This window comes from Aptenodytes forsteri, unplaced genomic scaffold, assembly GCF_000699145.1.
Source record: "Aptenodytes forsteri isolate BGI_AS27 unplaced genomic scaffold, ASM69914v1 Scaffold50, whole genome shotgun sequence".
NCBI classification, from domain to species: Eukaryota; Metazoa; Chordata; class Aves; order Sphenisciformes; family Spheniscidae; genus Aptenodytes; species Aptenodytes forsteri.
Genome location: NW_008795126.1, coordinates 614,032 through 630,050, shown reverse-complemented (window position 1 = coordinate 630,050; position 16,019 = coordinate 614,032). Strand labels below are relative to the sequence as shown.

Here is a 16,019-nt window from a genome sequence, read left to right as displayed (position 1 = left end):
CCCGGGGGGGGAACTGGAGCCGTCTCACCCCTGGGCTGCCCCTTCCCAAGCTCCAGTAGGAAGCTTTGTTCCAGCCCTTTCTCAATGGCCAACCTCGCCTTCCCCTTTGATGTCATTAGAAATGGAGTTGCACAACCAGTTGATGGAAAAGCTGGCGTCCCACAAGAATAGCCCCAAACAGCCAGAGCGTTGCGTAATGACAACATTTGGCTGTTTCCTTTTTTTTTTTTATTTTATTTATTTTTTATTAAAGCCCGAGAACGCTGTAGCCTCAGCTGAAGGCACAGGTACCTTCCCAGACTGAGAGAAAACCTTCCCCGCGATTCCCCACAGCTGGGCCAAGACTCTGCCACTGCAAACATCTCTCTGTGGTTGGGAAGTCGCGGCCGCAGGGAAGAGCTCTGCTGCAACGCCACTGCCCCTCGAGGGCTCTGCTTTCGGGGCAGACCCCCAGGGGAGGAGCCCATGGAGGAGCCCAATTTCTTGCTCTGCCTGAGCTGCCCGCAGGGAGAGGGCTCAGAGAACGACAAAGCCGCTTCTTCATGAGTTTCAATCCAGTTGAAGGATCTTTAAAGTTTGTTCAACAGTGACAGAGTCCCTTTGAACTTAGTATCCACAGAGGGTGCCATTAAAAACAAAAGCATGTTTACCAGAACACGGTATCTGAGATGGAAAACACTGCAAATACTGCAGGAAGTTAAAAAAAAAAATCCACCCAGAATGACTTAAATCTCACCCATTTTTGGCCAGGAGCATTTTGCAGGGCTGAGCAGGGCTGGTTTCCCTCTCAGCTGGGAAGGTTTCTCATTTAGAAAGGGGAACCCAACGGGTAAGGAAGTGCCTGCCCGCCGGTTCCTGCATGCCCCTGCCCAACTGTTTAGCAATCCCTGCGGGATGCTATTCCGTGAACACCCCCAACAACTGACTGCCTGGGAGTCTAAATACTTAAAAACATGCTAAGAAGAGCAATAATTGAAAGGGGGTTTAGTACAAGGACCAAAGGACTACTGCGGCACAGCTACCACTTGCAGAAATACACAGCCACGGCTCCATGGTCGGACTCGATGATCTTAAAGGTCTTTTCCAACCTAAAACGATTCTATGATTCTGCTGACACGACCGCTCCAGCTGTATTTGCAGAATACTGTCACATGAAATAGATTCACGTGGTACCTCGTTTAACTGTAGCTACTGTTTAGGAAAGCAAAGTCACAGTCACTGTGGTTGCGTGCGTCCTTTGCAGGAAGGGTTTATCTCCCTTGGTGGGTTGCAACAGGCGTGACTGATCACAGGCTCAAAAGAGCACAAGCAAACAGAGAAACAACAGAAAAATCCCACATCCGGCGCTGGGAATGATGAGAAATCTTCTGTGAAGTCTCTGCTGCCCTCCATGACACATCTCATTCCACATTTGAGGGGAACAAGCAGCAAGGAGGTCTTTCAGGGGGATGTATTCTCTCTTTTCCCATACAAAAATCCCGCTGAACATGGCAAGCCCCTCCTGGTTGCTGATCTGAGTTACAAGCTGTCGTGCTGGACAGCAGATGCTGCTAACAGCAGCTTCACCCATTGGAGTGAAAATTACTGTACTGTGTTTTCTTTATACAATGAAATTCAGTTTTACCCCCTTACGCATTATCTCCCTAACAGTCAGGAAAAATAACTGAACCTGTTACAGCCATGTCACCAAGCTCTGGTAGAGGGGAACTATCGGGGTCAATGAATCAGGGATAAAAGAAATCAGGTTTTTGAAAGGTAAACTTTGTGGCTGACCAAATTCAACATTTTTGTCATTCTGTGCTGGTGCCTGGTTCAGTTTCTTCCTATACCTCTATTGCCATGGAGACGCTGGCGAGATCACCACGAAACATATGGTATCAATGCCAGAGCCAGCAGGTTAGTACAAGAGAAAGATCTTTAGCAGCAAGTGAAGAATCATGAAAATTCATCAAGAGCAAGCGAGCGAGTTAAGGATTTAATTAAGATCAGTTAATTGATAAAAAAATATTTCTCAGTGTGACATCTCCCCTTTAAAACCAGTGTGAAAGGTTCACCAAGAGGATATTGTGTAGTGATGGGTCTTCCATCACTGATGAAAGTCATTTAAAGATGTGTCCAAACCAAGCAACTCCCACGCCTTTGGGAGATTTGGACCTATTTCTGAGCTCTCTGTGGCTTGGACTTGAGTGCTAATTTACATTGGATCGAGGCGGCCGAGAGTTAAAATCCCTTTCCTTTGCATCACAGGTCATTCCACCGGTATATATTACCACTGAGAGCCCCTACGTTGAACCCAGGCCCTGCAGGAAACCGTCCCTGAGACGTTACATTTTGCCTGTAATGACAGACAAAAAACTGCAGACCAAGTGGAAGGTGACAGACTGCGGTTCTCTCTCGATGAAGCAGGGCCAGCATAAGCAGCGATTTCCCATCGCTACCCTGCCAAAACATCTCAGCCTTCAGCTGGAAGAGGATTCCAAAAATTGAGTTCAGGTTTTATGGTTCGCGACCTTATTTATGCAAATGCCTCTCCGCAGGCACTGGATCTGAGATGCTCCAATTCATTGCACATAGGTCCCCGAACAGCCAGGCACTGGCCAGAACTTTGGGTTCTTCTGCACTGTAGATGTACCCAAACCAGCTGCAGCTCTCCACGGGTTAACTTAGCTCCGGGAGAGCTCAGCGCTAAGACGTGTAAAGTGGCACCTGGGCTGGCTTGGCTATCTCTACGCTGTGCTGCCACGGAATAAGCAACCCGACAGCAAAGGTTTTCAGCGTGATGATTGTCTCACCTATTCCTCCTGCACTGCCTCAAAGCAAAGACGCGTGGTTGGCGAAGCAATAGCGAAGAGCTGCGTGTAGACACTCGCTGACATAGCCACAGTCATTGTCACACACGCTTGAACAGAAGCTGCCACCTGCTATAACACACACTTTTTTTTGCTAAAGAACTTCTTAAAAGGACAAAGCATGAGCTAGTACCATTGGTGTCCTTAATGCCTCTTCATCCAAAATAACTCTATGCTAACAGGAGAATCCAGCCGGCTTCCAAACAGCTTACTTTACAAAAATATTGGGGAGGAAAAGTAGTTCAACAACCTATTTGCACAAAGCACAAGCACAAAGAAGATCCGTAACAGAGGCTGAAGCAGCTCACTTGTGGGGAAAAAGATGCTTTTGATTTCCAACTGACTATCGCATTGAGTGCAGAGGCATTATGAGCAAATTGTTCAAGAACTACAGTTTTGCTGAAAAGGTGATGCTTTTGACCAAATAAAGCAACATGTTCCTAAGAGGACAGTTTTGATTACTCGGGAACTAGAGGAACTCTGGGTGGGCTCAGGGGACGGGACTGCACCACCCACACAGCAAAACAAGATTTCACACGTGGATCGTGGTTCATGCTCAAAGACCACTCCCTGAACGGGAGGACGTTGGTGGGGGCATCTCACCAAGCCAAACCTGGTGCTGCAGTTTTGCACGAAGGAGGAACGGCCCCCAGTCCCTGCTTCTTAGAGCAAAACAGACCATCTACAGCAGACCGAGATTGAAGCCAGGCTCCAGCCATCCGGGGACATCTGCCCCTTTCTACACCCCCAGATCCAGTTGGTCCCATCTCCACTGCACGTTCTAGAAGAGACACAGCATAACGAAGGGCACGGTGACAGGCAATGCACAGACCGACCCCAGGGAACGAGCCAAGGGAATCCCACCCTTATTTTCTCTTTGCAAATGGTTTAGGGGTGAACATGAATCACACCAAGGGCAATGAACAGGGCCATTCAGAGAGTATGATGTTGCTCATCCCATGCTGGATGATAGCCTATCTACAGAAAAACATGGAGTGAGCAAGCCAAGGACTTGGCCTCCTGCTAATTGCAATTCCCTGGGTTTATCAGGAGGAACTCCCCCCCCAGGCCTGCACCTGCCCCAGTGCTAATTCACAGGGCCACGGGATGGGCATTCTGGTGAAGAGCATCCCGGAGGGCTGGCTCAATAGCAGGGAGATGGCTTGGATCTGAGAGTTAAAAGCCAGGCAGTGGCAGGGGACCCTGAGTGCTCTTGTCAGGAATACAATTAAAATCAGACGAGGCCTCCCCACATCATTTCTCTGACACTAATTCTGCTCTGCCTTGTCTCACCTAAGTCACTGCCAGTGGACAGAGTCCACAAAGCGTCCAGCAGCATGTATTTTGGTATGAGTTTGTGTGTGTGTGAGCCTGTGAGCCAACATCAGCCAACGTTTGTTTCCTAACCACCTGCCCTTGACCAGGTAAGGCAGGGGGGCCAGGCTCAGGACCACCCTGCGGCTCTGCGACAGTCCCAGCCCCAGACACAGGCACGTTTGTACAGCTGGCAACACTCAAACCGGGTTTGTGAGCAGATCCGCCATCGTCTCGGGGATCCCAGACCCAAACCAAGTAAGTCTACACAGAACTGAAGTACAGCCCTCAGTATCACACACACACAGAGGCTGATCGGACTTGCTGCTGCCAGACAGGCAGGACCCCTTTGAAGCTGCCGGCAGGAATTCCTCCTCCTGGCCCACGTTCGTACCAAGAACTTCTCATCGCAGGGCTGCTCATCTGCCAGGCTAAAGGGTGGTGACGGAGGGGCTGGAGGAGGCAAGGCAGAGCCGGGGGCATGGTGTCAGACACGAAGCAGCTCTGACGGGGTGCTCCAGTGCCTAGGTTTCGTTTACGAGGGATCAGAAGCGTTTTCTCCTTGTGTCGTCTTAAAATAATATTGTGCGTTTCCTCGAGCTGAATGTCTCTGCTTTTCCTGCTTATGATTCTTGCGGAACCACTTCCATCAGTTTCTGGCACAGGACTGTTGCAGAGACTATGGGGAAGAAAGCAAAGTACAGGTTAGAGATCACATGCAGAGGCCCAACATATATCTTGGTCTCAGTTCATGATACTCTGCCTCAAAAGGGCTGACCCATTTGCCTCCCCACCGTGGTTCTGAGCAAGATTAGTCCAAATACGATTTAAGACTTGAAAGCAAATGAGCCGCGGGCTACTCTCTGCTTGTGCCCAGAACTTAAACGTGTAACACTGGGAGCTTTGCTCCTGCAGCGAGGATGCTGTACTGCCCCGAGAGAGGCTCCGGTACTTCTTGACGCCAGTTTCTAATTACATGGTGATACGGTAACTACGTTTGGATGCCAGAACTGCAACCAGCCAAAACCGAGTCAGGCACAATAGCAGGAATGGGCATAGAAAATATGAGCTGATGCTTTTACTTCCAATTTTGAAAACCCCGGCTGTATGTGCACACAGCTTCTTTAAAGGCTTGAGTACCCAGGACTAAACCAACTCAGCATACCGAACACAAGGCAGAGCCCACTGCCTTGCACAGAGCAGGTGAAGAGCAAAGGAAGCATTTCAGATGCAAGCTGGCACAGGAAAGGTGCTAAACTGCAGTAACTCTTATTTTTCTACCCATTAGTTTTGGTGGCTGGTATCCGAACACACCTGTGCTTTCTGCCGCTTCACTGTGTGTTTGGAGACCACAAGATAGCTTGCCAGGTAAAGCTAACGCTAATTCTAACTACACACGAAGTCAAACTCAGATCAGTTGGAGGTGATCAAATTATCTGCAATACATGAATATCCACACGTGTTTAAAGTTCCTATGTTTCTAACCGGACATTTGCAGGATGATAATTCTGTGTTCCCAGAATATTTTCTATATTCTCCTTACAAGCCTTTGGTGGTGGAAAACAATTAATATGGTAATTTGCCACCCAGGCACTGCAAAAATGGGTTTTCCAGGAACTGAGCCTAATACTCAGAATAAAAAAGTGAGAGAGAGAGAGAGAGATGGGGAGGGGGTGACAATAACAAGTGCTGAGCACTGTTAAAAGCCTTTTTCTTCTTCATAAAAAGCATCCAGCTAAGGCTGGGCATTTCTACTTGTCTGCTTTTCTAGGTCAGCCTGTTGTATGAGAGCTGGGAGGCAGATGGTAGAGTTTAGTTACTTGGACAACACAGATTGACTTTCTTGATTCAGTTGTTCAGACAGAGGTTACATGTGCCAAGCACAGCCTCTCCATCCCTTCAGAACACACCGTGGTGTAGTGTCAGCTGTTGGAAAACCTTATACAAAGATACTTTAAAAATAAACCTCGTAAGAGAAAACATCCAGGGGATTTTCCCCTCCCTCTGCTCTGCTGCCACATTTTGATGCCAAGGAGAGCTTTGACTGGATCAGAAATGTTAGCACTGGCTAAGCAATGGATTGGGACTAATTACGAATTTTCAGCAGTCAAATTGAGGCCAACTGTGCTCAGACTGTTACACCATTACTTCTTTTCCCTTCCTACACCACTAGAAAGGGATTCTCTGCTGACGAAAGGCTTGACCCTGTGCTCTTGCAGGAAGCAGAAGAAAGGCAGCAATGTGCTCAGCTAATTACGCTCCACTGCGTAACAACAACCTGTTTGCCGAGATAAAAAAACCCCATGGTATTTGGCCCAAACTTTGCGATTATCGCAAGTCAGGGTGTGTTTTGGGTGCTTGATAGATAAGGTAATAATCAGGTTAATACTTGTTACTGTTAAAGAAGGACTGGTCAGAGCCAAGACACTGGAAGCCTCCACTGCACGAAGGAGAGCCAGTGCTACTAGCTGTAGCATGCTCACCGGGAAGCTGCTGGTTTTGGAGCAAAAGCCAAGGCTGCACCCTTGCTCTTCACTGGCAATACTTACAGATGCCTTGGAGAACCCACTTGGGCTTGTTTTGCCACCAGACCCCGAAGAAGTAAACAGGAATCCCACTGAAGATGATTGCAAAGCCAATCGCACATTCCTTCGGCGTCATCCAGAAGGAAACAGCAATGAGAAACAAGCAGGCCAGGATGAAGAAAATGGGCAGGCAGATGTTCACCTAAACAAGGACCCAAAGAACAGGTTAGAAGTTGTATCAGGGGAACAGGGTACACTTTCCAGTGAAGTTTATCTAGCTGTACAACCCGGAGAGGGAAGGAGTTCATGTTCCACCATGGACCCCTACGTGGACGGTCCTCCTGCCTGTCCCAGTGCTCTGAGCAAGGGGACCATGACCTTGAACTGCCATGGGGAAGGTATCGATTTAGGCAGTGCTCTTCATCAATCCTGGAGAAAACAGACGTAGGCTAACACCTAACACATACATTTAAAACCAGCAAAACGAAGCACGGAGATGTGGCTTGCCAACAGCCGTGAGCCTTTCTCAGCACCCTTTTTTTGACCCCAATTCCATACTTGAACGATTCCTGATAAAAAGCACCTGTACTAACAGCATCAAATTCAGCAGCAACCACAGCACAAGCCATAGCATCTTCACGGCAGTTTCTCAGGGGACTCGGCTACACTGCTCTGAGCAGGGCACCCGCTGAGAGCAGCCCAGCTTTTAGAAGAAAAACCAAAAACCCAAAGGAGACACCCTGCAAAGAGTTACATTGGGAAGGCACTGGTACAGGTCTGCGAGTTTGTTTCTCTCTGGCTGCCTGTTGCCTGGCAGAGACCTGAGTGTGCTGGGGGATGAGTGAGAAACATGCCTTTAAGGAAGGCAGACACGCTTGCGGCTGACATGATCTTGGCCTCCTCCCAGATGGGACACGGTACTGCCAAGCTGGCCAAGGACAAAGAGAACAAAGTTCTCATCTCTGCAGGCGTGGGTTTGTCTGCTTTATTAAAAAACTATTTTAAGTGAATTCCATGATGGTACAGAGTGTTTCACTGAGAGCCGCAGCCTATGATTTGTCCTGGGGAATATGTTAGCCATTGAGAGCTTCCCACTGGGCTACCCCACCAGAACACCCCGCATCTCTGACACACAGAGCCTCCTTCACTCTGATGTCCCCACGGCCACGGCAGCTCTTCGTCCTCCTGCACCGATTCGCATTCGGCAGATTTCCGTGCAGCAAGGACACCTGCATTAGCTACAACACAACATTTCCCCTGCACGCTTGAAATCCCAGTCCCTCTTCCGTACAGGGCAAGCAGCCGTACTTGCTGAACCCTCCCTGGTGCTGAGAAGGGACTCGGGGAGGACCCACCACGCAATTACCACACTGTTCTCACCTTGATGGGCCTTTCCAGCTCTGGCTTCTTGTAACGCAGCCACATCATGCCGATGATGGCCAGAGCCACGCACAGCCAGTTGAAGAAGCTGAAGAAGTTGATGACTGAGAAAATGTTGTTGGAGAAGGCGTAGAGCAGGGTCATGACACACTGCATCCAGAAAAAAAAAGCCATTAGCAAAGGGAGAAGTAGGCAAAACCACATATGTTACAACACTAAATACAGGTGTTTTAGAAGAACTATCTGCCAGGAAAGAATCAGGTTGATTATTTTTTACTTATTTAAGCTATTTTCAATTGGTGCCTGGAGCAATTTCAAAACAGAAGTGGAATATGAGGATATGATGAGAAGGGTCTATCTTCTCCTGTAGGTGCATGTGGAAATGGCTGTGTCTGGAGATGGTGCCCAAGCAGCCCTGCTCCAACCACTCTGATGGGATCCTACCCCCGACCCGTCTCTCAATGCCAGGTCGATGCTCATCACCACAGACCCAGGTGCTTACTGTAAAGATGAGGGATGGCACGGGAGTGAGAAGCCTGGGGTGAATCATAGACAGGATTGAAGGCAAGTGTCCTTCTCGGGATCCCACGAAGAACAGCCTGAGGTGGGGGAGACAGAGCCGTTATCACCTCTGCAACCTTCAGCCCCGGGCTGGGGTTTGTCTTCAGCACAAAACAAATGGGGACAGCGCAAGCTCAGCCTAGACAGTGCTGAGGCAGCAAGACTGAAACGCCCAGGCTCCGCGCAGGTTTTCCACCCTAGTGGTGCCTTGCACGATGCCAGCTGTGCCCTTTTGCTAGTCACCGGTTCAGGAGTGGGGCCCTCCAGGATCAGACCCCAGCACGGGGTGTTCTGCACGTACACAGTGGAAAGTCCCTGTCTTAGAAGGAAGGCTGGAGACGGACAAAGAATGCAAGAAAAGATGTATTTATAGCCTCCTTTCCAGAGACAGCAATTAAGTGACTTTCCTAAGACAACCCAGGAGATGCGTGTCAGAGCTGGAACCATCTCAGTCCCCCTCCTTTCTCCCCTTTCTGGAGGGATTCTCAGCCCTGAAGTTTCATAAGTTTCTGCTTTTCATTAAGGCCACTTTCTCAGGCAACATCACTGAGCCCCAAGCCTGTGTTTGTTTATGTTCTAGGAACTTCAACAGGACTTTGCCTGAGGAACAGAAGATTGAGACCACTGAAAGGGTTTCCTTTAAACTGGATACAGTTTTAAAGTCTTACTTTTTTTTTTTCCTGCATTCCCCACATGGCCTCCAGACCCTTTAGACTTTGTGTCTACCCACAACCACTCTTTGGAGGACGACTCCAAACGAAGAGGCATTAAGCATGACTTGTAAACAAAAAACACAAAATTGAGCAAGAAACCTACCGGGAAGAAGTGAAGAGAGATCCATTAACGGATCCAAAGCACGACAAGCCAACAAAGACGGGTATGATCCAGGACATGACGCCAAGGTGATAGTTCCCAAAATCCTAAATGGGGGGCAACAAGACAGACATTTCACACCCAGAATGTCCAAAAGACTCACAGCCGCCAACAAAGACTTAATATTTGTAGAAATCTGAACAAATGACATGGCTTAGTGCTGAAGCTGTTACGGAGTTTTCCATATTGCCACGTGCTGCTCCTCCTTCCTGAAAAAGCCTATTGTGGAACCGCAAAAAAATCAGCAGAAAGCCCTTCCCTCGGAGTCAGAACACAACATTTATCAGAATGGCTATCCAAAAGTTCAAGACCAAAATGAAACTGCAAGGAGATTCAGACACACAACTATTGCCAATTGCTGAGTAAGGACCCTGGGACACAGCCCCTTAGAAACGCAGTGACCCAGAGTTGTAGTTTTATATCACAAAGTGACCCTGCACTGCTTCACTGCACTTTTATGCCAACACTATTATACCGATTTCAAGCCTTGCAAAGGCACACGACTAGAGCAGTGCAACACAGGCTGGCATCTCCAATAACTCAGCACTGCGCACGTGCAGGCCGGAGCGGGGCTGGGTACTGACCCAAATGACGGAGCGCTGTCACCCAAATGACCCAGACCAGCTTATCCTGGAGTGAGAGATTCCCCCTGAAGCACTGAAAAATCCTGGTCACACTCAGTTTTCACGGTCATACCACGCTGCTCACTTCTGAAGCAACCAGGATTTCTGACCACAATGGCATTTGAATTAATGGAAGTATTATTTTTCTCTCTTAATTAAAACAAGGAAGATACAGAGAGAACGATTTAGTTCAGTATTGACTGAATGACCTTTTCCCATAAATATCATGCTCTGGTAACTGATGATAAGTCATGAGGCCAGCAGCAACCTTGCATATTTACACATTAAGAGCAGCGTTAACTTTCTGCCCACTCTTACTATTGTCTGTGATTAATCCCACTTGGTATCACACTGTCCTTCCCTGCTCCCGTCACAGTTGCTCTTTATCTCCTGTCAAACATCAGCCTTTTTGTAAGCAGCCATGATCAGCATGGAACAAACTAGGAGATGCATGCGGAGATTGTAAGTCTCATTTAACCAGCCCTGGAAAACAGATGAGTCACATCAGAAATGCACCGGTCTTACCACAGCCACGGCTTCGGATGTCAGCATCTGGTCCGTCGACAGGGTTGTGAAGTAAGCCAAGTTTGTCAGCACGTAAACCAAAGTGACTACAGGTAGTGAGATGATGATAGCCAGCGGCAGGTTTCTAGGAAGAAAATATAAATTGCAATGGAGCGCTGCAGTTCAGAGAAGAGCGCTGTTGATGCCAGGGATCGGTGGCTCATGCTGCGGCCCTCCTGCGCTCACTTCAAGTTGGCTTGTGCCACTCTGCTCTTCTTTGGCTCTTCAGCACGGCCAGTTTCCTAGCCACAGGCTGCTCCCCTAGGAGAGGAGAAGATGCCTACACGGGAACAGCCTGGAGGCTGACAGATGTAGAGTGAAGGATTATGGCAGAAGGGACTTTTTGCATGGAGAGACTCTGGCTGTCTAGGCAAGCAGTAATCCAGGATCACTGCAAAGGCAACTAATTAAAAATACCCCCCCTCCACGTCTCTTGCTAGCCAGTGGCATTAGCACATGCATTCTGTTCTGGGCAAAGGAGAAGCATCTGTGCTGGTGGGTTTCTTGGGGGAGATGGAAAGATCAGGGATTTAGCGGGCAGTTTTTAGGCTCCAACTCTGTGCAGCTGGCTGGACTGATGAAACTCAAAGAAAATGAGTTCAGACACAGTCTGAGTGGGTCTGTAAAGACGAGGCTGTGTTGGTACAAATTTGCCTTTCCAAATAGTCTAACTTCATTTGCGAACCGAAACTGAAAAAGGAAACCCTGCTTGATGCCATGTATAATTGGTCTAGTGGAGCTCAAAGCCACAGGAGGAGAGAGTCAAATACCATGACTGCATTCAGAAGACAAGAATTAATTGCAATCTGCAAAAACTTTTTTATAACTGTGTTTGTCAAGGAAAGGGCGTATCAAATCTTATGCTTCCCAGCAGGCACTAATAATCACTGCCAGGGTCAGCCAGGAATGGGTTCTTGCACAAGTGACCCTGAAGCTCGTATCGACGGTGCCTCGCAGGCACCTTCCCTGTGAGCAAAAATTATTTATCAGCGATGTCCTGCTTTGGTGTGGCCCACCCCCATCTCACCAGGTCCTCTGCACAACCCTGAAAAGCACGAGCAGCGCAGAAAGCGGCTGTTGCTCAAGAGAACAGGAAGAGCATGTGACAAACATATGTACGCACAAATACTCTTGTGGGAGTTTATACAAGACAGTAATAAAGCCGTGAGTGCTCCTTCCTCGCCTATAATTCAGAGAGGTGCCATGCCAAGGAAGCAGGACTTTCCAACAACACTGATAATATTGGTAGTACAGGAAAGCAGCATAAGCAGCAGCCCTTCTCATACAGAGATTATTATTCCCCTTCCCCTATTCCAGGGAGGAACAATGCCATTAATTTACCTCGTTTTCTGTTTCCCTAGAAAAAGACCTCGGCTTCTGGGCTGATTAGCAACCCCTGTCACACACATAAGGAAAGGGCTTCCCAAGAACAAGTTTTCCTCCCAGGGAAGTCATCACAGGGGACACACCTACCTGTAGGGATTTATCATCTCTTCTGTAACAAAATTCAAGTAATTCCTGTAATTTAAAAAGAACAGTGGTTAATTCTGGTTAGTCCATGGAATAAAAGAAGCCCTTCATCTTACTCATCTGCAAGGGAATTTCAGGAGGGATAGAGAGACTGAAACCTGCGGTAAAGCTTGTGATGGCTGATGCCTAGTCCAAGACCCACGGCACAAAACCTGCAAAGCGCATGCCCTGGATGGTGCTGGTGGATCAAGCACACCATGCTGCCAGCTTCCTTGCAACAGGAGGGGTGATTGCAGGTGATGAGCTGGACCCACAAGCGACAGGGCCACCCTCCAGGCAATAAGGATGGCTGCAACTGCCCTGTTTTCACAGCAAATTGAGCAGGCTCCTTGTGCTTGCAAGTGCTCAAAGGGACTGATAAAGAAGCTCTCCAGGAGCTTCAGTTTGGTGCTCTAAATAATCTGTTGGCATGTAACACATCTCTCCTCTGCTAGCTAAACCCACCCTGCTGCTTTCTCTTAATACCACCTAGGAGCTGCACCAAGCAACCCATCATCTGCTGCCTCTTCTAAATCCCATGATCACCACCACCTCTTTGTGCTTCTATGTCCTGGCTGGAAATGGGGCGTGAAGTATGGCTATTAACGTTACTAGGCAAACCCAAAGCATCTGCCTCATTGCCCTGGTTACAAGGAAGATGGAAAGTCCTGGACCACACTCTTCCTGCAAACACAATCTGGGGACAAAGAAATGAACTACAGTATTTAGCACTGAAAAGAGATACGGGGCTGCATCTTACCATCCTCCGTAGGCAAAGAGACCGCTGTACAAAGCTAACACAATGTTCCCCACGCCTACTTTTGTGCCTTCGAAGGAGTGCTCAGGAGTCAGGTTTGTCACATCGCCTGCAGAAAACAAAAAGAAGAAAGGATCGATGCAGATGGACTGTGAACCCCAAGGGCCTTTGTGGGTGCTGAAACAGAGAAACCTGGAGGCAAAAGCTGCTCTTAGGATACTAAATTATCATGCCGATGCATTTCGGGTTACGCTAGAGAGCATGTGCACATATTTCTATTGGGCTGATTCCTCCAGTTTTACAGTGCTTAATTCACCCGGAGCAACGCACCAAATAATCAGCCCCAAATATACTCGTCTCAAGCAACTGGCCGTTACCGAGTCCTCAAAACTTTCTCACACTGCAACATGCTATCGCCAAGGTAATCTCCCAGATATCTTCTCCCTGCGAAGAAAACATTCTGGGGACCTTCCTGCTGGAAGATGCCACGCAAACAGATATTGTCACATTGTCCTCTCAACTGAAAGCTGCTTTCATTTGATAAAACCCCAGGATTTCCTCCACTTCCACCAGCCACCCAATAAAGCAGAAACCCAGGATTTCCTCTAGTCCCACCAGCCACCTGATAAAGCAGAGGGTTATGGCAATCCCTTTGATTGTGGGAAGTCAGGTTCTTTGGGGCCTGAATATCAGAAGTTAGCTTCTTTAGGACGTGAATATCAAAAGTTCCTGTTACGTATCTGCTTTTGAAAGAAAAAGCCATAAATAGATGACTCGATTGTACCTTTGGTAAGAACTCACCCAGAGCAGCCAAGGGTTTATTTATTTTGCTTTAAAACGCTCTGCAGTTGTTTTGTTCCCTGTCTTTTGATGTGGAGCCCGGGTGTAGGCCTGGGATGGCGAGGCCACGCTCCCCTCCCCAGACCCAGCGCTCCCCTTAGTGAGGACGGAAGTGGGGAGCGAGGCAGGATTCGGCAGGGCACGTTTGCATCCAGGGAGCCCTGTCGAAGCACATGTGACTCCTCTTAGGACACAGATCTTTACTAATCACCCGAGCAACTGCATCACATGGCAGTCAGCAGGGCCTGGAGCTTAACCCTTCAACTCGTAGCACAAGGTACCCAGGACGTGCATCTGGGGAAAGGGGAGGGATGCTAATACACCAGGCATTTTTCCTCTGGATGGCCTCTCTCCCCATCTCACGCTGGAAACTTTCACTCCCCTATGCCACCAAAAGCCACTTTTGCAGAGGCTGGGTAACAAATATGGATGCACGGACCTTTTAGCGCCTCGCACTCATCTTTCTGGCGGAGGGAAAGGGGGACTTTTCCTGACGGCACTATCAGTCTGCTGGTGCCTTTTTCATTCACGGGGCTTCACAAGGGACTGCTCCAAATCTGTGCCAGTGACACGGAGCTGCCCTGTGTGCTTGGGAGATCTACATCTTGTCTTTCCCCTTCTCTGCTTGACCCTCCAGCTCCATCCCTATCCTTTCCATTCTGGGCATTGCTCCCTTCACCTCCTTTCTCCCTCCTGCTGAGTCCTAGCCAGGGGAAAAAGATATTCCCTAACACGGTGTCCAAAATGCTCTCTGCTTACAAAACTACCCAGAAAACCAGGCCCCCTCTGCCTTCTTCCCTGCGTGGTTGCTATCCCATTTGCAAGGGGATGCTGTTGGTGTGAGCTGCAAAAGAGCCGGGACCACAGCAGCAGCACATGCACTGGGCAATCAAGTCTGGGAAACACGGGTTTTCCAAGGCTCTACTTGTCCCGATCCCACTGCAGATTGCAGCTCTCCACTGGTGTTGCCTTGTCCCTCTCTCCCAGCACCTCACTGCCAGGAAAGTCTCTTCTGAATCTACCTTGGGATACGCTGGTTGTGTTTAATGCCCCTTTAGCCAGTGAATCTTCTTAGCAAAATGCACCAATCTTTTTTAAAAAGCATACATCAGAGTGTAACAGGAAAGCCAGGAAATGCAAAGAGACTGATATAATGCCGTGAGTTTAACCTTAATTCCTGGCTTATAGGTTCAGTCATATAATCTTAATTTAGCATTAATGCCCCAGCTTGGCTGTGAACAATAAGGCTGAGCAGGAGGCTGATGCACAGCATCACATCCTGCTCGATCCCTCAGGCTCAGCTTTCCTGAATTTATTTTCTGCCCCTCCTGAATAATTACCAGTCTAATTCTTTCCAGGTCTTTTGTTATGGGAATAAGATACACTTTTTGTTAACAGTGACTGTAATTAGCTACTGGCACGGCACACGGATGGACTAGGAGAGCAGGAGAGCTCTCCAGGCGTTTCAAACACCCTTCAGGACGTCTCTTCTCAAAGGTCTGCTCGTGCTCTGCCAGTAGCCCAGCTCCCACCTGGGCTGAGGGATCACCACCTTTACCACGTCAGGAAGATGCTCTGATCCAAGAGGAGCCAGGGCACAAGCAGCATCACACCGCGGGCTCACACCTCCATTTCTTGTCCACAACTGGACACCAGCTTCCACCGAAAGCCTCTTTCTGTTTGTCACAGGCAAAAAGCTCTCAGGCCAAATGTTCCGTTTTCGGAGGCATCTGCAGGTTTCGCTCTGTGCCTTCCCAAACCTCACGCAGAAACCGTGTGCTGGTGCCTCCAAGGAAGAGCTGAGCCGCCACTCTCGCCCAGCTGCCCAGGAGGGGAGGAGTGCATCAGTGGTCCCCAGCCCGAATCATAGAATCATTGAGGTTGGAAAAGACCTCTAAGATCATCGAGTCCAACCGTCGACCCAACACCACCACCCACTAAACCATGTCCCTAAGTGCCTCATCTACTCGTCTTTTAAATACCTCCAGGGATGGGGACTCAACCCCTTCCCTGGGCAGCCTGTGCCAATGTTTCACCACTCTTTCAGTAAAGACATGTTTCCTCACATCCAATCTAAACCTCCCCGGGCGCAGCTTGAGGCCGTTTCCTCTCGTTCTATCGCTTGTTACTTGGGAGAAGAGACCGACCCCACCTCGCTACAACCTCCTTTCAGGGAGTTGTAGAGAGCGATGAGGTCTCCCCTCAGCCTCCTTTTCTCCAGGCT

The 16,019-nt window shown here is 48.8% G+C and overlaps 2 protein-coding genes across 2 annotated transcripts in view; both read right to left on the bottom strand.

Annotated features, from left to right (window-relative positions):
• Nucleotides 1–4,393, bottom strand: part of KLHDC4 (kelch domain containing 4) — a 53,351-nt gene extending 48,958 nt beyond the window's left edge. Inside the window, exon 1 of the mRNA XM_009277319.1 lies at nucleotides 4,370–4,393. Coding sequence (XP_009275594.1) covers nucleotides 4,370–4,393 — 24 coding nt within the window. The remainder of the gene's footprint in view (nucleotides 1–4,369) is intronic.
• SLC7A5 (solute carrier family 7 member 5) overlaps nucleotides 58–16,019 on the bottom strand; it is a gene marked incomplete at its 5' end in the record, with an annotated part of 41,600 nt that continues 25,638 nt past the window's right edge. Inside the window, 8 exons of the mRNA XM_009277318.2 lie at nucleotides 58–4,842; nucleotides 6,713–6,890; nucleotides 8,069–8,218; nucleotides 8,571–8,667; nucleotides 9,446–9,549; nucleotides 10,651–10,774; nucleotides 12,163–12,207; nucleotides 12,959–13,064. Coding sequence (XP_009275593.1) covers nucleotides 4,787–4,842; nucleotides 6,713–6,890; nucleotides 8,069–8,218; nucleotides 8,571–8,667; nucleotides 9,446–9,549; nucleotides 10,651–10,774; nucleotides 12,163–12,207; nucleotides 12,959–13,064 — 860 coding nt within the window. The remainder of the gene's footprint in view (nucleotides 4,843–6,712; nucleotides 6,891–8,068; nucleotides 8,219–8,570; nucleotides 8,668–9,445; nucleotides 9,550–10,650; nucleotides 10,775–12,162; nucleotides 12,208–12,958; nucleotides 13,065–16,019) is intronic.